The sequence below is a fragment of the Stereum hirsutum genome, assembly GCF_000264905.1.
Source record: "Stereum hirsutum FP-91666 SS1 unplaced genomic scaffold STEHIscaffold_5, whole genome shotgun sequence".
NCBI classification, from domain to species: Eukaryota; Fungi; Basidiomycota; class Agaricomycetes; order Russulales; family Stereaceae; genus Stereum; species Stereum hirsutum.
This window is the reverse complement of record NW_006763135.1, coordinates 17,237-42,211: the sequence shown is the minus strand read 5'-3', so window position 1 is coordinate 42,211 and position 24,975 is coordinate 17,237. Positions and strand designations below refer to the sequence as shown.

The window sequence follows — 24,975 nt, the reverse complement described above, 5'->3', positions numbered from 1 at the left end:
ACTTCATAGCTTCTTCTTCCGAAGGCCAGTTCTTCTGTCGGCGAGCGTTTGAACGTACGACTCCCTTGTAGAGCTGCTGTAGTTCTCCCCAACACTCTGGACCGATGAGAGGAGCTTCGACCAGGATCAAGCGCTGAATAGGAAGATTCACAGTCTCTCCTTCGAAGGCCAGGATCCTGTACGAGAGGAAGTAGGTGAGTCATTGATTTACAATAGCAAGTAATGACACACTGATGAATACATACAGAGAACCTCCACCACCTGAGTGGCCGATGCCAATGAGATTCGAACGCTCTCTGGCTGAAAGCACGTCGGAATGTAGGAAGTTTTGTATCATTGTGGCGTACTGTCGGCTCGGAACTGCAACGGTCAGAAACAGTCCATATGAGCTTTCCAAGTGGACCGACGGAATTGGAGATAATAAGCGTTGAGCCAGGAACGCACATATCACGGAATAATGCTCCTTCAGGATCTCCTCGTTTAGGAGCGCAGCTGCACCATGGTTAGGGCGCTCCAGAACCCATGCTGAGTTTATCGTGACACGACTGCCGGCCTCAGACGTGAGGCGGTACAGATGTCTAATCACAGGAATCCATGTCTCCTGGCCTGCTATCATCAGTCTCGAATAGAAGAAGTGGTGAATCGAGTGCTACTGACTGAGAGACAAGCCTCCGGCAAACAAGAGCGTACAAGTGCTCTGGCCTTGCTTGTGGCATGGTCCAGAGGTGGCCGTATATCTAGTCGCAATGTATTTAAGTGGTCGATCACGACAATACTCAAGTTCTACAGAGGACTGTTGCAAGGGAAAAAGAATTTGCGCGGTCAAAGTCATGGTATGAATGCACGATGTAGGAGCCTGAGACTGGAGAGCGCCGCAAAGCCATACCACTTAATTGAGATTTATTAGACATTCCCACGCTATACAGTGATCAATGACAACCGCCGACCGGTCCTTTGGGCAGAAAAATGCAACACCCTTCCTCTGTCGCACAGCGGCATTCTCCGAGTCCAGCGAGGTTAATCCGTGTGCTTACAGTAACGACTCGATGGAATGAATAGATCATATTACGATTAGAACGTCGAATCGCATGTGGTAACGGCTCCAAAACACGCGCGGAAAAAGGACATGCCAGATAATATAAGTATTATTAAGGCCTTCACGACAAGAACAGTTCGTCCCCTCAAGCAACATTCGTACTCGCATGCCCATTCCCACTCACCTTCACCTTCGCCTCGCCATTCACCTTCCACGCATTCCCACCCACCTCCATCTCCTCAACGACCCTCAACGCCCTCTCGAACTCCCGAACCAGCTCCATCCCATCCTCCTCCACTCCCCCCTCACACTCATCCTCCCACCCCACACAAACCCTAACCAACCCCTCCTCCATCCCCCTCTCCGCCGCCCACCTCAAATCCTGCTTCTCTTCCTTCCCTCCGCCGTCCCCTTCTCCCTGAACCGAGTCCACATCTCCACTAGACTGACCCCCATAAACGATCAAAACATACGGTAAAGTCATACTAAACGGCGTCCCGAACGACGTTCCCTTCGGACTCTTGAGAGCGTCGTAGAACGTGCGTGCCTGTGCGGGTGTGTGGAACAGGAGTGAGAGGAGGGGACCGTAGCCTGGTTCGATTTTGTATTGTCCTTTGTTCGGGTGTGAAAGGGAGGATGGGGCGTCGGAGGGAAGGGGGCAATTGGAGGGGTGAGATACGAGAGGATATCGACGCCGACAAAGCTCGTAGTTCTCCGTCGTTTGTGAATCGGGATACATAACGCGCTTGATCACGCCTGCGCATTTAACCCCATTTCCCCCCTCCATCTCCATCTTGCGCCTCAAGAACTCAACCAAGACCGCAGCACGATGATTGAGGATACGCATACGGGGGAGGTAGTCGCGCGAGTTGTATTCCATGACGAGGGCTTCGGTGGGGAAGAAGATGTCCGAAGAGGGGATATCGGAGGGATTTTTGGTCGTATTGAGCATGGTCGAACGTAAGAGGGCGTGGTGTGGCGAGGATGGATTGAGGATCAAACTAAACGTAAATTCGATAGTTAGTACAACTCTTCGAACGCGCGGCTCGATAATTGGATAAAAAGGCGGATAATAGCAGCTACAGTTGTGGGAACGGAAACACACGTACCTCCCGCCCATGACATTCGCCCGCCCACTAAACCACTTCGTCAAACTACAAACCCCCACATCCGCATACCCCGGCGTCATCACATCCACATTCACCCAGCTTCCGACCGTATCATCCACCACGACCACGAAGCCGTACCGATCCGCGAGTTCGCGCAGGCGGGGGAGGTTGGCGGTGCGGAGGAGGGGGTTGGAGGGCCTTTCGGTGAAGAGGGCTTTTATGGGAGGAGCGGCCGGAGTATCGGCGTTGAGGTGCTGCTGCTCGAGCAGTGCTTCGAGTGCGTCGATGTCGGACTCTGAACCGTCCGGGTAGAAGATACAGCCCGGTCCCCATTCCTGAAGGAATTTGATAGTATCGCAGTACGTGAACCTACAATCAGAGTCGTATAGTCAGTAAGCAAACAGACGCGGATACGGAGCGGTGGAAAAGCACCCACCCAAAACATACGCTCCTGCCCTCACCCATACTCTCCATAACCAACCTATGCGCACTCCACACCGCCATCATCCCATTCGGAAACAGAAAGACGTCTTCGGGATCGATAGGATTCGACTCGGAGGACGCGAACGAGGCGATACGGCTACGAATGACGGTTTTAGCTTCCGTGCCGGCTGAGATGAGGGCGCCGGAGGTGGCGGAGGTGTTGAAGAAGGGGTGCGTTGGGTCAATGGATTGGTTGATGTTAGCTGCATCGCCGTTGGTGAAGGCATGACCGTTCGATAGATGTCCATTCCCGTTCGTAGCGCGCGCATTTCCGTTCCTCTTCGCTTTCACATTTCCCTTCTCCAACAACCGGAATCCCTCCTGCTCATGCTTCTGTTCCTCTTCCTCTGCCTCCAACAACGTCAAATACCGCTCCACCAACCGACTGCTCACCCCAAACCCACAATGCGTCCAGAGACTCATGGCGAGTGTCCAATATTGCTCCTGTACCATCACCACGTAGACTTGAACCTCGGGGTAGCTGGAGGCTGGAAGGAGCTGGTTTTGTTCGGATGAGAGGAGGCGAGCAGCTGGAGACGCGGTGGCGGTGGCGGTGGTAGATTTTGACGTATTATTAGAGGAAAAGGCGTTTGCGATGAGCCATTTTTGGGAGAGGGAGGCGAGGTGGGAGGACGGGAGGAGGAGGGCGCGTTCGGAGGGAGAGGTGGCGTATTTTTGTTCAAAGATGGATGCGAGCTGTAGAGTTAAAAGAATTACGCATGAGTATACGTCTCTAATATCCCTGTTTCACATATCTATGGAAGGAACACCGGGCAGACAGAGAGTAAAAGGGACGAACCTTGACGATGCTCTCATGAATCCACATCCTCGGGTATGTCATCTTTAGCTGTCCGAGAACCTTCGGGTCTTCGAGCGCGATGCCGTGTACGTCTGACCAGGCAGGGAGGGAGACGCATGTTGAGTGTGGCTCCGGAGGGATGAGGGACCCGAGGGAAGTGGGTAGACGAGACCAGGATGGCATTTGGCGAACGAAGGGGATTTGGGAAGAAACCCAAGGCTTTTGTTGGTTACAGACATGGGTAGCGAAGATCTCGACGAAAGTCGTCGGTCACGAAAATGGGCATTGTCAGAGCTTTTTTGGAGGCGAATAGAGCATCAACGCGGAGAGGTGCCGAGGATCTGTCGTTGCCAGGCGGGGAATGTTACCGGGCCCGTTGCGGCGACATCGTGCGGGTACGAGGATGGATATCCATAAGGTGATATTTCAAAGGTTCAGTGGTCATTTTCAAGCTGTAGAAGACGGAGATTGCACTGTGAGTTTGTGCTGATGAATGTTGGTTGTCGGAGCTGAACAGCTTACGGCGTTTGCCGCAGGAGAGGTTTTCGCATACGCACGTGGTGCATAACCTTCGTTCAGGCTCTCCGAGTCCTGGATTCGCATTCCTCGAGCTGTCCATGTCCGGCTCCAGCTTCGTCAATTTCTTACTTCCTTGTTCGACTGGTCCTCGTAGAGACTATATGCGGCGCTTTGCAAGCAGAGAATTACACGATATCTGATGTGGACGCTGAAATTAGAACGTTCGGCGTTGGCGACCAGCCTGAGTGTGGTCAGCCCGAGTTGCATCATTGCTAGTTCCTCTTGCCAGTGCTCTCCGCTTTTCGACGTACATGCGTCTAGGACATGTTGTCACTTCTTCGTCGCTTCCTGGCACAGCTCGCCTTGCTCCTTCCTCGGAATCGCTTGTCCGCTGGCTCTGATTCTCTGATCACCACCAGCGCTTCACCTTCCCTGAGTTTTGACCATTCCTGCTCTCCAAAGTCCGGACACATGCATGTTCTGTTCCCGAGTAGAATCCATACCTATGATCTTGGAAGGGAAGAACGTCACCCTACCCGGTGTAATCATGCCAGAGCGATACCCCTCGTATGTCTCCGTCATCTACTCTGCCTCCGACGCTCGATCGAGCGTCATGCAAACCGGCTCTTGTCATTTTCTTTTTCCAAATCTTCCTCTTGACTGTCATCATCTTCGCCGCCGACCACAACGACGCTGGCTAATCTCTGCTGTCCGCTCGCCTTCACCACCATTCCTTTCGTTTTTTTCTTTTCATAGTTTATCACTTGGGCTATCAGTAGCCCCTAACTTCACTCGTCGTTATCATCATACGCCATGTCTATAATCAGCAAAAGCCGCAACTCGAGTTCCCTCCCGCGTGAATTCTGGCTAATTGTCCTCATAATGTGGGTCGAACCCCTCTGTGCCACAGTCATCTACCCTTTCATCAACGCCTTCGTCCGCGAGAGCGGCATCACCGGCGAGGATAACGCCAAGACGGGATACTTCGCCGGCATAATCGTACGCTCATCCTTCTTCCCTTCTCCAAATCCTACATTGACCAGATAAATCTCTGCAGGAATCAATGTTCTTCATCGGCGAAGTCTCCTCCGTCATCGTCTGGGCTCGCCTCTCAGACGCCTACGGCCGTCGTCCCACTCTCCTTCTCGGTCTCCTCGGCCTTTCGCTTTCTATTCTCTCTTTTGGACTCTCGCCTCCGGTAATCCCGTTCCTGAAGGCTTCAACGGGCGTTTTTGTGTGGATGGTCGGTAGTAGGTTTCTACAGGGCGTGTTTAATGGGAATATGAGTGGGAGTGCGAAGACGATGTTGGGCGAGGTCGTCATGGGCACCGGTTCACATACGCATGGGGAGGACGAGGAGGATGAAGTGCATAGGAAACAGACGGAGAAGAGAAAGGCGAGGGCGTTTGGCGCTATCCCAATGACCTGGACGGTTGGCGCTGCGATCGGGTGCGTCTCATTAACCCCGTCCACTCTTGTTATATCTGCAATTCTGATTCGTGACACATTCGGCACAGACCGTTGATCGGAGGATACTTCTCTCGTCCTGCTAAACACTGGCCCTCTGTCTTCGGTAACGACTTTTGGATCAAGCATCCGTATTTCCTGCCTTGTGTGATTATGGGCGCCATCACGTTCGTCATATTCATGGGCAGTTTGTTCGGATTGAGGGAGGTTAGTCTATCTTTCCATATAACTCCTATGGCTATGCATAATAGTTTTATCCGAATCAACTATAGACATCCGCGCTGGCATCTTCGTCCATCCACACCGAACCTCTGTCAGAAGAAGAAGACTGCAGCGACTCTAGCAGCGCAGAGACGACCTACTATTCCCTTCCCTCAGCCGATGAACGCACAGTCCTCATCGACCACACTTCGTCTCCCTCGACCTACAGCTCCACCCTCGCTCCCCACCACGACATGCCCAACACTCCGACCTATTCTAGGGCTAAATCTCTATCGAGAGCGTCGTCATTCATCAAATCTCCTTCCTCGCCTTCCCCTTCTCATTCCCTTCCCGCTTCGCCCACAAAAGCACACCCTCAGCCTCATTCAAAAGCACAAGCAAAATCATCACCCTCTCCGTCGATTAAGACCGTCCTGTCGAACCGACCGCTGCTCATCCTCCTGATGAATACCACATCATTGGGCTTCTTGGACCAGGCGCATCAGATCTTGTTTCCGCTTTTTGCGAGTACGAGCGTCAAGAATGGAGGGTTGGGATTTCAACCGCGGAAGATAGGGGTGGTCATTGGCGTGTTTGAGGTGCGTCTCGTTTCCTTGTTTTTACTTTCCTACATACATCTATAGTGCACGCTCCGCTGTTGGGTGTAAATGTAATGCTTACTCGTGCCGGTGGTGCTGGCGGAGATAGATCATGAACGTAGCATTCGTCCTCCTCCTCTACCCCTTCGTCGTCTCACGCATCGGACCCCGAAGCACCTACGTTCTCTTCATGGCGCTCATGATCGGCGTATGGCCTCTATACATTGTCATTCGCGTGCTCGTGCGTTCGAGCGCGGGGGATGTAGGACGCGGAAGCTTCGCGCTCGGAACGGAGATGGGAGGAGAGGAAGAGGGTATGATTAGTGGGTGGGCGTGGGCGGCGATTGTGTTGCAGTATGTGTGCAATGCTGCGGGGTTGACCTGCTATGGTGCGTCTGTTTTTCCCGTTCATTCGTCCTCTGGATATCGGAAACTGACGATATCCCGATTCTCAACGCCATACAGGCGCAATGCAACTCCTCCTAACGACCTATTCCCCACCCGAACACCTCGCCACGACCAACGCCCTCGCACAAATGGCGCATTCCACCGCCCGCGCCATCGCGCCCGTCATCGTCACCTCGCTCTTCTCGTTCTCACTGCATCTGGAGAAGAAGTTCATGGAGCATGAGGAGCGAGGTTTGAGGAGCGAGCTTGGGGGGTCGATGGTTTTTGGGGTTATGGCGGTTGTGGCGGTGGGCACTTTGGGGCTTGCGGTGCGGATTCCGAGGAGTTGAGGTGGGCCGGACAATGGGGTTTGGGGGCTGTGGCGGTGGGAACTTTGGCGCCTGCAATGAATATTCCGAGGGGTTGAGGTGGCGTGGCGTCGTGTGGCGTGCGCCGATGCTTGTAATATTGGACTAGAAGCTTGGCGTGTAGCTTTTGGTGTAGTTGGATAGACATTGGCTCCGTTATTGTATTGGAGCCTAGGAATGTTTACATTACAGTTTACTAGGTTCGGTTCGTGTAATTGTTACGGTTTTGGTTATTGTATCGTTACTGTCACTGCACCTACGAGACGTAGGCTAAAACAATGCCCCCGTCGGCGACTGTGGCGGAGTACGCAGTCAAGAAAAAAGAAAAAAAAAACCTCGTTACCTGAGAGAGTCGAAAGTCACGCCGACTTGCGTATATTTCTCGCTACCCAATTTATACACAAGCCTCGTGTCACTGTACACGCTCTATCCTCAATATACTGGAGCTGATGGTGATGCAGCCCATCGTTTACAGGCTGCATACTCGCTATTTATGAATATAGAAGAAAAGCGCAAGGTGTTCGAACTATGAGTTTGAGCAGGCGTCGAGCATTAAAGATTCGTTGGAAGACAGAAGACGCAAGAAGAAGACATGACTCCCCACATCAACTTTTTTCGGAAGAAACCCTCTTCGTACAGGCCTGCTCACACTTCCGGAAGCCCATGATATGTCTGAGAGGCCCTGAAGTTTAGATCTTGTGAATTCACGGCAGCCAAATTTGCAGTGCTCGTATCTGGGAAAGTTGTTGGGTCGGAGGGATCCTGACCGCACGAGGGATACAAGGGATGAAGTAAACTTTAGCAAAATACGCATTACCTCTGCGCAACGATATAGTTAATAAAACGGGACGTACATAATGCTTTGGACGATCAACAGACACCATAGGATGTTTCCCTTCCATATCGCCTGATGCCGCCGCAGGTCCGCGCCAGACTTTTCGGCGCTTCTTCAAAACGCAGGCGATTAGTACGGCAACAATAAGTACGGCGACTAGCCCTCCGACGACTCCTCCTGCGATGGCCCCAGTGCGTGACGAGCGGTTGAAAGGTGAAGGAGAGCTCGTGTTGGTTGGTGCAGAGCTGGACGATGTGTTCGATAGCGTTGCAGAGGAAGACGAACTGATGGTAGAGTCGGACGTAGTACTTGTTTGTGTTGTACTAGTGCTGATTGCAGAGCTCTCTGGGTTGTCTGACAAATATGTTTCAGCTTGGGTGTCCGAACCAGCAATTTCTAATACACACTAACCACCGGTCTGAATGGCTGAGGCATTATCCCAAGTACCCTTTGCCTTGTATCGAGCGGTCAAATCAGATCTCACGTCGCATCTTCAGACTGATAAGAGGCGGCGTCGAACTTACAGTGAAGTCGTTGAAGGCCCATTGCGGTATCGCCACTCCAGGGGGAATATCATAGCCCAGGCTGAGTGAGTGTCATGATAATTCTTCTGGAATAAGATAGACTTGTGACAGACTTACTTTCCAGCAGGTGGAGTGTTCTCACAATTCGTTCGCCAAGTTGCCCAGCTATACCATCCATTACTTACTTCAGAATATCTGTAGAGAGAAGGGGAGAAATGGTAATAAAAAACGCACTCTTGCCATCCACAATCTTGACATCCCGCGCATGCGCTCAACAGGGAGTAAACCACAGTGTTGCATTGCTTCGAGATATCCCCTGGCGATTTCGGGCCCGTATATACCCATCCTGGTCCTAAGGGCCCTACATTTACGTCGAGAATAAGTGCAGCGACTTGACAAGGACTTTGGTTGAGGGAATTGAAGGCCTTGGTCCGTAATACAATAGGTTAGAGATGGTTGATATAGGTGGCATAATATGTAGAAAAGCAGGATTTGGACATACCCAGTCCCAACCGCTATCGATGCAGCTGGCCCCATTGACAACCGTGCGTCGGGTCATGTCAATTGATAAAAGGCTGCGAAAGGATGCGTAGCGACGACACAACAATGCGCGTATTGACTCAACAGTGCCAAGAGCTTTTCTATCTTTTGGGATTAGGCACCGTTACAACAGCTGTCCAGACATAGCGGGATATTCAAAATGAGCATCAGTAACAGTGTGCTAGCGTTCCCGAGAGACACTAGCTGCCAAGTATTCAGCCTCATGGTAAGCGGAACTTAACCGTTTCTATGACTCACAAGCTCAGTGCGGGAGAAGGTCAAGATGTTTGTTGAACGGAAGTCTAATTTGGGAGCAAGAGGGGGGCAAGAGGCGAGCTGCGAGGGCGGGTGGGCCCTCACAGGCACCAAATTGGCTTTGATGTTTTGGAGTATGGTGCCAAGAAACTTCTGAGCAGGGGGGTGGCGAAGAAGGATGAACTGGGAGCGGCGGGCGGGTGAATCAAGGCCCTCGAGGTAACCTGAAGAGCAGAGCGGCGACGAAATGTGGCGACGTTGTCGTGGTTCGAGCAACAAACGCGTGAGAAAACCTTTCGCTCACGCCCGAAGACAACTCGTTCCTCGCTGTTTGCTCGCTGTGCATTAGATACCCAAAATTCGCCTTCGTCACGGTCCGGCTCTCCATCTCTGTCCCGGGCTTTCTCGTCTTCTCAGGCATTTCTTTGGCTTGCCCTCGTAAATCATTATACTTGGATTCACAAGTGTATAATCATACAGCGTCCAATGTAAGTGCTGAGATTTTCAATACAAGGGTTTATTTTCGGAAAATTCTTTCAGGGTTGGGGTTGGCCGGTTAACCTCGACTCCTAATCGAAGCTCATCGGACTCAGAACCGACGGAATTTTGGGCTGGGACATGGAACTGAACCAAAACTGAACCCAAGTATTGAAAAGTACTGTAGATGCTTACATTACACCGTTCTCCGTTAGCGACTGATCAACTTCATCCAGTGTTTTGAACGGGTGTGGGCCAACCTGCTTTTATATGGCTTAGTTTCGTGCGGATGAGGGTGGGGGTTCTAGGTTTGTTGAACCTTGAACTGTAAAATACTGACGAATCCGCGGTTGTTACGACGGGCTCTGGCACTTGGCTGGCGCTGGCGAAGCGATTTTCAGTGACGTATTTAGGTCATGATTTCTTTTTCTCGTATGCCCTCCCTTCTCTCAGACTTCAAGATGCCTGGGGCCCGTACGGGTACGTATCTTTTCGGATGCGGGTACGGGTGCGGGTTGGTTTCTGGTACCCGCAATTTGACCCGCGCAGAAACTTAAGTCTTCATCAAGGGGGGAACCGCTACTGTTCCTATTACTCTCCGCTTTTGGATGCCCAGGCGTTGAGAGATAGGTAGCTTTCTTCTTGACATAGCTCTCCTTCTCCATTCCTCGGAATCGCTTGTTCGATGCTTGTCCGCTCACGCACTTTTGTTTCTTTGACCAATCCTGCTCTCCCAAGTCCCGACACATGCATTATTTGTTCCCAAGTAGAACGCATGACCCTGATCCTGGAAAGGAATAACGTGATCACCCCGGGCAATCCTGTGGGATACATCTCCTTGTCATTTTTCTTCCGACCCTCTGACTTCGCCCACCGAATTACATTCCCAGTCTCAACCAACCACATGTTCAAGGATATAAGTGTTCTGTCTCCCCATAATCGATCAAGCTGACCGCTGATCATCCTACTCGTCAATGAAAAGGTATTGTGCAACTTGGACCAGGCGCATCAGATCTTGTTCCAACTTTTTGCGAGTACGAGCGTCAAGGATGGAAGGTTTCCATTTCAACCTTAGCCCTGGAGGAGCGGATTGGCAATCTGCGTGCTTGCGGTGCATTTTGTTTCACCGTTCACTTTCTCACCCACCTTAATTACGTGTACGTATAATGGTCACTCGTAGCAATTGTAGTAGCATTGAAATACAGATCGTGAACGTAGCCTTTGTCCTCCTCCTCCTCCTCCTCCTCTACCCCTTTAATTTGTCGACGTCTCACTCATCGAACCCCGAAGCACTTAAGTACTCTTCATTTCATTCATGATCGGAGTATGGCCTCTGTACATTCTCATTCGTGTGCTAGTGCGTTCGAGTGCCCTGGATGTAGCACACAGATATTTTGCGGAGGGAAGGGGGTGTCAACGGGTGAGCTTGGGCCGATATTATACTGCAGTATGTATCTAAGAATGCAGGTTTGACGTGATATGGTATGTCTAATCTAATCCCTCTTTTTGTCTTTTTCCTTCCCACATTTTTCCTTAGTACGTCAACCTCTGTTCGTCTACTACTTTGGTTTCTTTTCAAACATCGTGATTGTTTACTTATACTACTGCTATTGGACACTTATGCCCCTAGATGCAGTATAGGTGCAGTTAACCCATTCGAGATAGGCGGTACCACAGTTTTCGAGGACTACTATATCGTATTCGGTTCCTTTCTCGATCATGGCCATCAAGCGACTCGACGGTGTTTCGACTTCTTGACCTTCATCAGAAACAACACCACAAAATCCCGCGATATATTAACTCCCCTACCTGCGTGAAGTCAATCCCGTACACCGCACAGGGTAATACGGTAGTGATCCGCAAATAAATTACTGGATTATCCAGTAAAAATGACTCCGCCCAAAAGTACTATCGTTTTCTCTACAGACGGCGTACACAGGCGCCCCTTTGATTTCTTCAGGACCGGTCACTCCCTCGATGCCTCACTCGGAATTTATCTGGACTTCTCCTCGGTAGGGCATATGATCTTGGTAGAGGAGCTCAAGGATATAAGTCGTGACAGGCCCTCTTCTCTACTTTACTCTCCCGACATAAAGGGACGACTGGGTCGCTCTGTATGACACGCAGGTATCAGACAATGTTCACGTCGGACCCTCAACCGATGAATTATTCTGTCAGTGTCATGGGCGGATTTATGGTGTCTCGCGCCAGGCCTAGGGTTTCCTAAAGGCGGCAATGCACAATTTCGTCTGTCATGCACCTCGAAGGTAGATTGACAGATTTTAAACAGGCTTCCCGTGAAGTTATAAGGGCTAACAATCCGTTCGACGCGGTGTGCTAGAATATTGCTGCCGCTCCCCGAACTCAATGACGCTCTTCTATGGGCCCATACTTCACATCTCAACATATACCTAATGAGTTGGCTGCAGAATGACCTGGCTACCATCAGCCCTTGTCAGCCTGAGGACTGGAGGACCCTCGACCAAGGTTTCGATGGTCCCGGTACTCCGTAAAAATCCATGGATCCACGGTGAAGTACTGTATATCCTGTTGAATACTTCCCATCGCCCTGATCCACAAATCCGCCCTTAGGCTCAAGGTGGGATGGCTGAGAGGGACAGCAATCAGAAAACCATCTGTCGACGACAAGACTGCTTACCACCGCCATCTTTCCTACGTCCCAGCGCTATTTTAGACTTCATTCCCGCTGTCTGCCAGTAATAGGAGGATTACTCCCTAATACATATCATTGTGCGTGCAACAGGAACGGTTATAAGTAACTCGCGCAGGCGCACAGACGTCTCAGTTTCTCTCCCCCCTTGGCACTGTTCAACGCGAGGACTAACCACTCTCCACTCTTTCGTACATACGCAACCACTCCACACTCTCTTTCTTTTCTCCCCGACGACAATGAAGTTCTCATACACCACACTCCTTTCTCTTGGTCTTGCCGCTACATCTGCCTACCACGGTGTCGCTGCCGAGGCTCTCGCTCCTCGTGCGTCGGGAAGTCCGGTCTCATGCAGGTGTACATGTCCGGAAGTCAATAGTCATGGCCATTCGCTCCTAATGAGCATGTTACATCCCGAGGGACTTGGATGCCAGTGAGATTTCCCTCCGTACACCGTCTACTTCATGCCCATCAACTCATTCTTCATTCTATCTTGACGTGGATAGCTATGAATTCTTGGAAGTTCCGTGTATTTACGCCGAGGTGGGTGCCGTATATTAATCATACAGTGCTCGATATCGAATCTCATGTTTGAAACCTCGACATTCTGTGATCTGCTCTCGATTATGTCTCCGAATGCACAGGTCAGCGGCGCTTTGCTTTCCTTGACCGTTGAAATCGGATGTCCCTCCGTCGCGCCGAGCACATGCGCCCCGACTAAGAAGCCCTCCAAGTTGGATGCGGTCATCAAAGCACGGTCGTACAAGCCTACTCTCCGGCATCTTTCGAGGCAGGAGTGAATACTTTATAGCCATTCGGTGAGCAGTCACCGTTCGTCGTGATCAATACTTTTCTGTGTAGGATCTGATCTGTGTCATTGTTTGGCAGTCGATGAGTGGTGTCTGGTTCATCATTTCACTTGGGCTGTCCTCGGTCTACTTATCTTCCCCTTACTTCTATCCCATTCCTCCTCCTCTTCCTGAGTACCTCTTTACCACCGGACTTGAAGTGACGTGCTGCGTATTTAACGTTTCTCTGCGACAGCGGACTGGTTACTTTTATCTCGTCATCGGACTCTTTTGAAACTACTGGTCGTACCAACATGCTCTCTTCTATGTATATGCTTTCATGCTCAACCTCACTGGCCGTAAGGTGAAATAATTACTGCTGTTTGCCTTTGGTCGTCGGGTTATCGAATGGCTTCAGTGTTCGAGGGCAATATAGAACATATGATCGTTTCCGAATTGCAGTGTACCCTTGGGGAAAGAGAGGCCACGGGGTACTGTCTGGGCGCATAGATACCTTCATGGAACCGAGGAGCTCGACAGAATATGCAATGTGTCAGTCATTGCTGACGGGGTGGTTGCGAAGAGCCTGTTGACAAGCAGTATGAAGGATATCCGAGCGTAAAATGCAGGTTTGGATGGTGTTCTACCGACAAGACGTATATACCCGTAATGATGATATTAGATGCACTGCAACAGCTCCTAGAACTCACACAATATATGCTGTGACCTGCTGTGACTTGTACATGCCTTTGAGCTGAAGGTTTCAACCTGGACGCCACCGCCACTCTAACCATGAGCAAACAAGGCCAAACAAACCCGAAACCCCACTCGTTCGCGTCCGTCACGGTTGTACCGAGCACTGAAGCGAATCATCCAAACCACAACCGCCTCGATCTTACTGCTCACTGGCATCAATTTCTTTCTTCTATTAACCTCTCCGATCGGAAGATCAACCAAGCCTCAACATCTGGACACTCTTCATACTAATAGCTCTCATCCGAGACAGCGAAGAAGCGCATATGATGCAGTGCTACCTCGAGGTCGGTTGATGGACGGGCATCGCATGTCAATTGCATGAAGTCTGTCATTTTCAAGGGGCTTCTCATCCCAAACGCTCCTTTATGGCACGTCATTTCTGCTATACTGCTTTCAAACTGATTTTGTCCCAACCGCGGTAGCAAACAAGTTTGCAGGGTCTGAGCAGAGATGAAACTTTAGACATCGCAATTACTTCCATTCCTCTGCATTTCTGGTCTCAGACGTTCAGCGTCGCAAAATGTTGCGAATCTTTGCCAGAAAGTCTGTTTAGGCTTTTCCTTGTTGCGATGCGGTCCCCGCAATTCATGCCACTCATAACGGCAGCCAATGAGATGTCTCCTATTTGCTCCATTGAGCAGCGATCGCCTTCGACGAGCTCGCTGTCTGTCTGCCGTGCAAAGCACTTTCAGAGTCTCCGGAGAGGCGTCTCTGTAGTGTCCGATGTTGGATGTTAAGCCCGTTCCCGAACAGTCGAAGGTGCTCGAGATCGGTTAGGACGCGAACAAAATAGGAATGCTGCGTGACGCATGAAGCGTTTTAACCTCGTCATTTTTGACCGATCTTCGTTATAATATCGACGAGATACGCGTTCAATTTACCTGTCCCTCTTTCCCTAAACACCCTCGCGACTAAAACACTCTCAACCATGTCTCCCTTCGATGTCTTCCACTCGTTTTATGCTCGGCCCGAATACACCTCCGCCTCCTCCCCTGCCGACTTGTCGGACGCGTCAAATTCCACGCACGAAGCACTCTCTCCTTATTTCCTCGGTCCGCAGGGCGAGAACGCCGACCAACTCGTCAGGCTGCTCAGCAAGCTTGTGCACGATCAGGTGGCGACGAGGAAGAAGTATCATCCCGAGGACGGTGTGAGTGTGCTTTACGCCTTTCTCGCGGTTTGCTTTGCATCTGTACGCTCGGTGTGACTGACGACATTCTTTGATGCGGACTTGTAGGAATTCATATCTCCGAGTCTGCAAGAGACGAAACATTTCAAAAGGAGCCAGGAGAAACTCGAGAAAGAGTTTGCATACGTTTCCAGACTTCTCAACAAGTACTGTGTCCCGTTCTACTCCCCGAGGTACAACGGCCACATCCAATGGTGCGTTTGCGCTTCCTTTCACGATCTTTCATCTTCTTGCACTGACGCTCACGACATTCTTCGGTTTCTGTCGCAGGGAGCCCTCGGTATGTTTTACTCGCTCATTTTCCCTACGTTTCTCGCTTCCACGGCCACACGCTCACTTCTCGTTTGATATTCGTTCAGATCCCTTCGATCCTTGGGTCGCTATCTGCCACCATTTTCAACCCTAATAACGTCACTTTTGAATCTTCTCCTTTCACCACTCTCGTCGAGATGGAAGTCGGGAGGCAATTTTGTCGTATGGTTGGATATAACGTGGATAAAGAAAGGCTCAACGGCGACGAGGAAGGAGAGGACGCCGTAGTTGGGTGGGGACATATGGTTTGTGGCGGAACAATCGCGAATTTGGAGTCGATCTGGTATGTTTTCCCTCCTTTGCGACGTGAAGGATGAGATGGATGCTGATATTATTGTTCTGCTTCTTTGACGTTGTGCAGGGTTGGTGAGTCATACATCTACGTTGTACTATTTGCTTGTAATGTTTCCATTCCACCTTAACATGCTCACAACGCGTTGCTTTCTTCCAGCTCGTAATCTGAAATTCTACCCTCTCGCGCTACATGAGGCGATGTCGCCCACCGGACCCCTCGCCTTCATCGCCCCGAGATTCCGTGTCACCCTTCCCACCTCTCCTCCGATTTCCGCGAATCACACAAGCCAACTATTCATCTCCCTCACCCCCTGGCAGCTACTGAATCTCCCATCGTACACCACCCTCTCCATCCCTAGCCGGCTCGTCCGCCAATACGGCATTTCTCCGAAGTGGTTGGAAGAGAACTTAGGGCCTTATTTGATACAGACGCGTGGGAAGGAGGGGTTGGTGAGAAGATATTGCGAGAGAGGGGACGATGGGGGGTATGTGGAGCCAGATTATTTGATCGCGTCGACAAGGCATTATAGTTGGCCGAAGGGAGCCTGTACGTCTTTTTCTCCCGTCGCCATCTCCACATTCCACCCCATTCCATTATTTTATATCCTCTCTCTCATATAGTTATGTCGTCTATTTGCTAACGCTTCATTAAACCTCATCAGCTCTCGCTGGCATCGGGTCCTCTCGCATGATTAATGTCCCAATCGAACCACTCACTGCACGTCTCTCCATCCCCCACCTCCGCGCCGCGCTAGAAGAACGTCTGCAAAGACAGCAAGCCGTATATGCAGTTGTTGTTGTGGTGGGAAGTACGGAGGAAGGGGCTGTAGATCCCGTGTTGGAGGTGTTGGAGGTGAGGAGGGAGTTTGCAGCGAGGGGTATGAGGTGCGTTCACGTTTCATTCCGTAGATGATATCGTAGCGAAGGAGGGTGTTAATTCGTTCCGTTTTCACTGGTGTGTTGTAGCTTCCTTGTTCATGCGGACGCGGCATGGGGTGGGTATTTTGCGACTATGATCCGCACGAAGGAGGAGATGCATTCACCACCTATCTTCCCCGACGAAGAGGAAGATGACGACGAATCAGCATCCCGCACTACTTCGGCGATCAGCACCAACAACTCGTCCTCTTCCTCGCTGACATTGCGAAATGGTACTCCTCCTTCAGTCGGGGACGACGGATCGGCTTACGAGAGGAATAGCAGGAATGGGATGGAAATTGTGGACAGGGAGGATGGCGGCAAGATGAAAAGGGAGGGGAAGGACCGAGATTTTGTGCCGACGATTACGATGCGGGAGTGGACGGTGAGACAGTTGCATGCGTTGAAGGGGTGCGATAGTATTACTTTGGGTACGTTTCCTGACCTTATTCATCCGTCCATCTCCTTCCTTTCTCTGGCTTTCCCCCCAGTCCTGATACTATTACCCTTCGACCTATAGATCCCCATAAATCCGGCTACGTTCCCTTCCCCGCGGGCAGCCTGCTGTACAGAGACGAAAGAATGAAGTACCTCGTTACGTGGACAGCGCCCTATCTCGCGAAGGGCAAGAAAGGCGAGAGTTTGGGGATGTATGGAGTAGAGGGAAGGTACGTTATCTTCTTTCTTCGTCACCATTGGCTCCCATTGCGCGCGATTATATGCTATTTCACGATTTACGATGTGCTCTCCGCTGACGCTGGATGCTCATTTTGCGTATCAATATATTGTAGTAAACCTGGTGGACCGGCGGTGGCGACGTATCTCCAACATCGAGTCATTGAGCCGCATAAGGATGGGCATGGGAATTTGTTGGGAGAGGTTTCGTTTACCTGTAGACGGGTGAGTATTATTCTGCATTGCTTTTATGTATCTGTCGGTGTTCTCGTGCCCGTCTTCGGTGATACTGCCGTTCGTCTGGTCGGATTTGGTCTTTAGACGTCCCGTTGTTTTTCATTATTCTTCCGGACGTACCTCAACTGACGCTTGGCCATGAATTTCATATAGATATCCGCCCATTGGGCCTCTCTCTCAGACGCATTCACTCCCTTCGTCATAGTCCCGTTCAACGCACTCCCATGCGACTCTGCATCGTCGGAGGGAACGTTCGACCACGACTCACCCTCGACCCAAGCGTACAAATCCTTCATTCGCACCTACATCCTCCCCAAATCCAACACCTCCCTCGTCAACGACACAAACCTCTACTCCGGCCAAACGCTCATACAACACCTCTCCTCCCTGGGCTCCGATCTTAACATTAATGTCTTTGCCTGCAACTTTCGTGTTCCCCATACGACTGACGACGGAAAGATCAGATGGGTGTTGAACACCGACATCGACGAGGCGAACTTTTTAAATCGAAGGATATATGAGAGGTGTTCAGTCACGATGAGAGACAAGAGCCCCGGTGACGTGGAGTTGTTCTTGAGTATGACGGTGTTCGAGGACGAGGAGTACGGCGAGTGTGGCGTCGAATATAAGAGGAGGTTAGGACTGGAGGTCGAAGATGAGGTATCTCGGAGAAAGGGGCATGTGGTATTGAGGAATGTGGTGATGAGTCCGTTGACGGCTGCGGGGAACTTTGTGAAGGAGGTGGCCACGGTGTTTGAGAGGGTGTTGAGGGAGGAGATGAAAGTTCGTTTTTCATACTTCCCTCAACGTACTGTATGGGTCCTTATATGCTGACTGAGCGGCCGATTGTAGCACGTCGTGTATCGCAACATTCCCCGCCCAATGACTCACTCATTCGTTCTCCAAGGTTCGGCAGACCGCAAAAACCTCTATCTCGACTATCGTCCCTTCTTCCATGAAGTCAATTGTAAACAACAAATCATCCTTCGCGTCGAAATGCGGGTGGAGGAGGATTGGGAGAGGTACGTGGCTGCGCGTGAGAGGTGGCCCGACGACGTATACGTGCTTGATATGGAGATGTGTAAGCTGGAGGATTTGACGAGTGGGCGTGAAGCTCAGTCCGTGGGTACGATATATGGGAGGTACATTCATGCTTCGCGTGCTGAACGATGATGGGATGCTGATAGAGATTCGTAACCTATTTACACCCCAGGAACCTTTTGATGACGAACGTCCAGTTCACCAACGTCCGCGTCGTCAGGTCGCACTCACTCGCTGCCCGTCATCAGGCCGTTCATTACCCGGCTACTCATACCCCGTTCTATCTCTACGGATCCTCCACCACTACCCCATCTTTACCTTCGTCCTTCACATCGAATTCATCCCATACGACATGCACGTTGCCTCCGACACAATTAATGCCTGAGAACCTTCACATCACACACATCCTCACCCGCGCGCCTAACGCCCAACTCTCTGCCTCCTCCGTGACGCTCTCTCCTTCTATTCTCTCTTCTCTCAACGACGAGAAGCTCCGCGAAGGGGTAATCCTGTGTCTGCGGGATAGAAGGGAGGCGACGATGCAACCTTTCTCTACGGGACCAGACCCGGACGACAACGATGTCGGAAGAGAAAATTCGGGCGTGGGCGGTCTTGGTCGTGGATCTCCAGGGGCTAATTGGCCGGGATCATGGTTTAAAGGTGGTGCGATCTTCAATGTTGTCGTATATCTCGAGGAAGACTGGAATGAGTTGGAGATAGAGAGCGAATGGGCGAAGGAGGATAATTGGATCGCAGAAGGATGGGTAAGGTTAGACGGGAGCGTTTATGTGGACACGGAGAGGTTGAATCGAGAGGTATTCGAACCCCAGGGTAGGCAGGAGGTGGATGAAGCAGACGTGTTCCTCGAAGGGAAGCGTTCTCTGGAGACAGAAGGAAGGTTCTCCACTACCTGTGTTGAGGGTTTTGATGTGGTTATCGGCGGAAAGGAGGAGGGAAACTCACAGAAGATGGTGTCAGATGGGAATGGAAGGGAGAGGCGGGGGACGTGCACCTGTCAGTGAGCGAAGGTGCAGGTACCAACGGGCTTGGAATCCTTGTTATACCAGAGAGGTACGATCAAGAGCAGAATCGGAGTGCATTTTGATAGAGCGTAGCATTTCTTGGTTGAATCAACTGCTGAAAGGTCTGACAGTTATCGACAGTTTCTTGACTAGGGATATCAGCACTTCTCGACCGAAGCTGGTTGCAGAGTGTCCATACGCGATTAAACCACATAAAATCAAGCTCCCAGAGGCTCGACACACAGTACTTATAATAAGCCTTGTCCGGAAAATGTTCATACGGACCTCCTAAAGCTTGCATGACAAAAGCTATTCGGACTAAAGGTACGCGCTCCATTCGACATGATATGTGTTTATTCCGACCGGTGGAACAAATATGCATCAGCTGATGCCATGCCATACTACGGGATGAAGTTCTGTGCTCGCCGAAACTGTAAAGGTTCTACTGCAACCAGATACGGCGATACCCCATCACCCAGTGCATCCTCTTTTTTCATCAAGCACGGCCGTATTATGCTGATGATCATGGACCGGGCGAACATCATCTGAGTTCAATCTGAATCTCGCCAATGGGAGAGCAGACCATCGCACGTGTACGCGGTAGCAAGTACAATTCTTGCCTATTGTCTCGGTGCCTTCCTAACCCAATCATGATCGCCTGCGCTGCCTATTAGCGACGCTTTGGGATCGCACATATTGAATTGACTGTAAATTTATACGCTCCCATACCCTTGCAGTCGTGTCTTGTGGAAGTGGATATGGCGTTGCTAACTCGTCAGTATTAGGGGACAATCATCTTTGATAAATATCAGTACTGACAAGAGTGATACGCTCCTACCACTGTGCAGCCTAGGCACTGACTCGGTGCCGCCTGAATCACAGAACAGCGTGGGTCATTTGATGCTATCTCGTGGTCGGTACTTATCGAGTCCCGTACCCCCATGGAAAGTAAAGATGGTATAGAACCACAGGCTGTACTCAATCAAGAATATTTTTGCGCTTGAAGTGCATCGAAGGCAGAACCTTCAAGTTATGTTTTTTACAGCTTCGGCGGTTTGGCCACCATGGGTCGCATCCGTAGGCTCCTACCTTTCTGCTTGTTTCTCATAACTTGTGTCTATGACGCTTATATTACAGGGATCTTCTGATTCTTGAGGCTCAGGCTGCTCTTCTGAAGACCTCGTAAAATCTTGCAAAATGCATCACGCTCTGCAGCTGATTTGATGTACTATTGGAACCGTCTGGGCTAAACACGTCTGGAATGCATCATGGATGGCATCGAGCCGCTATGTATGGAAGTGTGGCAACTATTTTTCGCAGTAAAGCGCGCTGGGAGTCTGTAACACTTCTCGTATTCCTATTCTCGGTCTGATTCTCATGGGGCGCTGAACTCTATAAGTTCCATTCATGCCTATCGCTCTCTGTAGCGTCAACCGTGCCCCCCCCCTCCTCCATCCCCCTTTTACCGACACACGATAGATCCATTCTATCATCATGGCGTTCCAATTTACATCCGACATGGAGATAACATCGTGAGTATATATTCTCGCCACACTTCAACTAATGCTTACGAACTAATAAAAATCGTTCGAACAGTAATCAGCTCTGGGCTGTATTTTCCGCTGTTGGCGCAGGGCTGTGTTTTCTGGTACTTATTACGGCCGGGATTGTTTCGCTACACCCACAGTCCCGAAAATATCTTGACCGAGTGAGTTTTCGCATGGCAATGTACGCACTGGTTGCAAAGTATGTTATGTCATTTCGATGTGGTTTCAGGTTTTTGTTCGTTGACGCACATTTACCTTCCATGCAGCACATTGTTTGGGACCGCAAGCGTCATTGGAGGAGAGTTAACAGGTCCAAGTTGGGGCTGCGGACTGTCGATATTCGTCCTCGAGGTATGTACTGCCATAATTTATCTACTTATGTTGTCGCAGCTTAGATACGTACGCTCGTCGAAAGATCACCCTCGAATTTTCGAACTTCATGCTTTTCTGTGTCGCTCTCAATCTCCAGTAAGCTTATATTCTGCGTCATCGTATTGGCATTATCTGATCCCAATAAGGCTTGTCGTCGTCCATGGCTACAACGGTCGAAAGAATGAGAAGTTCTACCTGATAGGATCCGTCGTCATGAGCGCACTTATAACAATTCCTGCATACGCAGCTGGGCAATATGGGTGGGCGGTTTTGTTTGTTTGTTTTAGTATATATTTATCGTCGATGCATAGGTGGGACCGGTCGGAGAAGGACTGCTGGTATACGAACGATAACAGGGTACAGCGATTGGGGTGGCAGGTATGAATTTATTGGATAATCATCGAGCTTTGCGTCTCCTTATACGCCATAACAAGATCGGAACGCAGTTAGTTTGGATGGTGGTAACGGTTCTCGTTGAGACATGTGCGTCTACAACAGTCATGATATTCATGTGGAAACATCAGGTACGTAGCTGGTACCCCGCTCAACTCGTAAGAGATCCCGCTATGTTCCTAATCCAGCGGCGTCTTCATGGTTCATTCAGTTACAGCAAAAACATCGCTTCGCTCGCGGCTTCCACACCGCTAGTGCTGGAAGCTTACAAGGACAATCTCACAATAATGTGGCGCATGACCGCTCCGTGTTGCCACAACGTATATATGCCACCAACTACAAAAGCATTATCGTGCGCGTAGGTGAGCTGTCTCAACCATCCTATTCTTCTCCGTTTGTAATTTGTATATGCCCAGCATATTACCCGCTCGTGTCATGTGTGATCAATCTCTTGAGTATCTTTACAGCCGTACACTCCACTGTAACAAGTGGTATTGTGTCTCAAACGGTGAGCCTTAAAACGTTCTTCCTCATGAATGGTCTGTGTTGAGACGCACATCTTACCTAGGACTACAATATCCTTCTCTTAAGTGAGCATGATCGACCTCTATGATTGGCAGTGACAGTCTTGAAATACCTCCGCGTATATAGGCGATTTCCTTTATGGTGCACGTCCTGTGGTCTACGCTCTCCTCGCTGCTTCAGATCCGGTAGGCTACTCGTCTCCCTTGTACCACATGTTGGGAGGTTCATATATTATGCCTCGCCGTAGGCTCTCGTCCGCGGCGTCAAATCACTCGTCTCTCAGGTTTATACCACGGCCAGGAGCAGTGTTTGCGAGAAGATCGATTCGACTGCACAACATGGGACGCTCTCAAGCACAGACCACCGAAAGCCCATTGTTGTCACTGTGGAGCTTGAAACGATACAACGACCCATTGTCCACGGAATGGCCTCGCCAGGGAATATAGATCCCAAATACCGAGATATGACCGACCGCGCCGAGGGTTTGGGGATTCCGCAGAGTATTTCCAGTGCCCAGCCCAAGTTTTATCGTGACCACACAGACACAGACTGTGAGTTGAGTGTGGGAGCAATTGTCGACCGAAATGAAATGCAGGATATTGGGGAACAACAAGGTACTGGTTTTAGGGACATGACAGATCACCACTCCATGGATAACCTAAGGCGCGAAGAGATACAAGGAGAGGATGCGTTCAAGAGGCATATTTGATATGGTTTTGGGTCGGCAGTATTATTGCCCGTTATTTATGTTAGTGGCCTTTCGGTCGAGACTTATATCGTATGTATATCTTGAATACTGTAGCATAATCAAGAACAAAGCAGTTCGTACCCACTGCGCCCGAGCTGAGTCTCGTCATTTCTGTGAATCTGTGGTCTTGCTCTGCCAATCGAGTACGTCTATTCGGAGCTCTTCCTGTCGTGCGGCTCGTGCGTCAAGGATGTTTTGACGGAGGTGAGGGATTTCGAGCAGAAGATCCATGGAATCCTTGGCTTCAGTAGAGGCACCACCAGCCTGAGTGACTCTTTGCGAAGGCTCTGGGAAGTGTGGTGGATTTGCGGAGAGACGATCGTCCGATGTTTCGGAAGTTTGTTTCGTAGAAGAACCCACACAAGGCTTAGGACGCCGTGTGGTGGAGCCTTCCAGCTCTGAGAGTTTTTCCGTGTTTCGTCCCCAGAGTATCAGGACGTTGGCGGCATAACGATAGTGAAGAAGGAGCACAGATGGTTGTGGCAGTCCGGTCGCCGTGACACAAGCGGCATCGACGTTATTGGGTGTCCATACCGAGTCTTTTTGGTGAGTGAGGTACTTGCCGACCAAAGATATTTGCTGAAGGGTGTAGCGTTCTTCTGGCGGATAGGACAGATGCCTTTCGAGAGGAACATGCGAAAAGTCGGAGGAGATGGAATATCGGCTGCGGACAATATGGGATTAGGAGTCTGCAACAGGGCTGTAGGTCAGTACCAGTGGCACAGTTCTGCACGGCGTTCGAAGAAGGTTGATGTACGGATTATTTATTCCATACCTTCATGATTGCTACTGACCACTTCTCATCTATCAACATGCGATTTTCTTGACAGAGTAAGATACCATTGGAGAGTTCGTCGCCGAGCGAAGGAATGTTTTCTTCACAGACGTGTGAGGTTGAGCGAGAACGGCTATCGACGACGGCTTGAAAGAACTGCCTCCGGATCATCTCAGTACAGGAGCAAGTGAATAAGTTTGCTCAAAGAGTTGAACGTACGTCTGGACCCTTGGAGAATGGGATCAAATGTACGGAATCACAGTGAGAGTCTACCATTCCGGTGAAAGTACAGCTTTCGTCACGCTTGAGAAGGCCACTCATGAAGATAGCGTTGCGTGTACCAGAGGTTGATGAATCGGTCTTGAGAGCGGCGTCTGGATTAACGGGTGCAGCTTCTGATACTGCTCCAGCCATATCAATGGGTGAAACGGTCGAACCTAAAGACGGCTAGAACTTACGGTCTCTGGGTGGGTCCAAGTGGAAGGTGTAGACTGAGCTTGAAGTTAGCTGGTCCTCAACCTGAAGAACCTCGCCATCTAAGGTAATTGTTCCTTCGAGCCAATAAATAGTCCAGGCGAGGAACTTCAGATATTTGATTGGGTAGTAGCAGTTTGCGCGTATATCACGGAGCGGTATGACAAGGTGGGCCCCGCTCAGGCCTGCGAGTTCGTCCAGAATGAGCGTGATGTACTCCTCGTTCAAAGACATCCGATGTAACAGGGAGACCAGTGTAAAGATCAGAAGTGGAAAACGGTTGGAGGCAGGCTGAGGAGCTCGGGGGCGATGGTCATAACCAAGGTTATAACTCTAGTCTGATTTTCGACACTTTTGACAAAGATATTGCGTCATCGCCCGCATTGAGTTTGAATATGAGTGGCGCCGTTTGAGACATTCGCCGCACGACGGAAAAGACGCAATTGCCTACACTGCAAAAAATACAGCCGTCAATTGGATTGCATGATACTGTGACGAAAGAAGCCTGTGAGACCACACATTTTCACTGATAGTAAGTGGCGTTGAACTGAATGACGGGTTCTGTGTCCACAATGCATTTCGTCGAAGTTCCGGGCAAGCTCATTAGCACTGCAAGGTTTCTCGCCCCACGCCACCTAC

The 24,975-nt window shown here is 50.4% G+C and overlaps 6 protein-coding genes across 6 annotated transcripts; 2 read left to right on the top strand and 4 right to left on the bottom strand.

The window, feature by feature from the left end:
- Positions 1-1,140: 1,140 nt before the first annotated feature.
- Positions 1,141-3,613, bottom strand: STEHIDRAFT_145989 (PLP-dependent transferase; the record flags this gene model as incomplete). Its single annotated transcript, XM_007302439.1, has 4 exons — positions 1,141-2,037; positions 2,146-2,514; positions 2,582-3,324; positions 3,428-3,613. 4 exons carry the CDS (start codon positions 3,608-3,610, stop codon positions 1,182-1,184), a joined length of 2,151 nt encoding a protein of 716 aa, XP_007302501.1. The 3' UTR covers positions 1,141-1,181.
- Positions 3,614-4,042: 429 nt separating this feature from the next.
- STEHIDRAFT_145988 (uncharacterized protein) lies at positions 4,043-4,664 on the bottom strand. The gene has a single exon (XM_007302438.1). It carries the CDS (start codon positions 4,526-4,528, stop codon positions 4,370-4,372), a length of 159 nt encoding a protein of 52 aa, XP_007302500.1. The 5' UTR covers positions 4,529-4,664; the 3' UTR covers positions 4,043-4,369.
- Positions 4,665-4,759: 95 nt separating this feature from the next.
- STEHIDRAFT_167209 (MFS general substrate transporter) lies at positions 4,760-7,070 on the top strand (the record flags this gene model as incomplete). The annotated part of the gene is made up of 6 exons (XM_007302437.1): positions 4,760-4,945; positions 5,004-5,395; positions 5,464-5,620; positions 5,686-6,213; positions 6,323-6,602; positions 6,679-7,070. The coding sequence occupies 6 exons, from the start codon at positions 4,760-4,762 to the stop codon at positions 6,948-6,950; spliced, it is 1,815 nt and encodes a 604-aa protein (XP_007302499.1). The 3' UTR covers positions 6,951-7,070.
- A 543-nt stretch (positions 7,071-7,613) lies between these two features.
- On the bottom strand, positions 7,614-8,886 carry STEHIDRAFT_155105 (uncharacterized protein; the record flags this gene model as incomplete). Its single annotated transcript, XM_007302436.1, has 7 exons — positions 7,614-7,730; positions 7,823-8,157; positions 8,215-8,257; positions 8,328-8,388; positions 8,445-8,492; positions 8,562-8,752; positions 8,830-8,886. The coding sequence occupies 7 exons, from the start codon at positions 8,884-8,886 to the stop codon at positions 7,614-7,616; spliced, it is 852 nt and encodes a 283-aa protein (XP_007302498.1).
- A 5,856-nt stretch (positions 8,887-14,742) lies between these two features.
- STEHIDRAFT_155104 (PLP-dependent transferase) lies at positions 14,743-23,048 on the top strand (the record flags this gene model as incomplete). Its single annotated transcript, XM_007302435.1, has 15 exons — positions 14,743-14,964; positions 15,052-15,197; positions 15,274-15,283; positions 15,363-15,598; positions 15,677-15,714; positions 15,767-16,156; positions 16,272-16,494; positions 16,576-16,958; positions 17,048-17,195; positions 17,319-17,427; positions 17,593-18,222; positions 18,292-18,581; positions 18,653-19,494; positions 22,466-22,524; positions 22,587-23,048. The coding sequence occupies 15 exons, from the start codon at positions 14,743-14,745 to the stop codon at positions 23,046-23,048; spliced, it is 4,188 nt and encodes a 1,395-aa protein (XP_007302497.1).
- Positions 23,049-23,192: 144 nt separating this feature from the next.
- On the bottom strand, positions 23,193-24,570 carry STEHIDRAFT_155103 (uncharacterized protein; the record flags this gene model as incomplete). The annotated part of the gene is made up of 4 exons (XM_007302434.1): positions 23,193-23,751; positions 23,882-24,018; positions 24,082-24,263; positions 24,321-24,570. The coding sequence occupies 4 exons, from the start codon at positions 24,568-24,570 to the stop codon at positions 23,193-23,195; spliced, it is 1,128 nt and encodes a 375-aa protein (XP_007302496.1).
- Between the last annotated feature and the right edge of the window lie 405 nt (positions 24,571-24,975).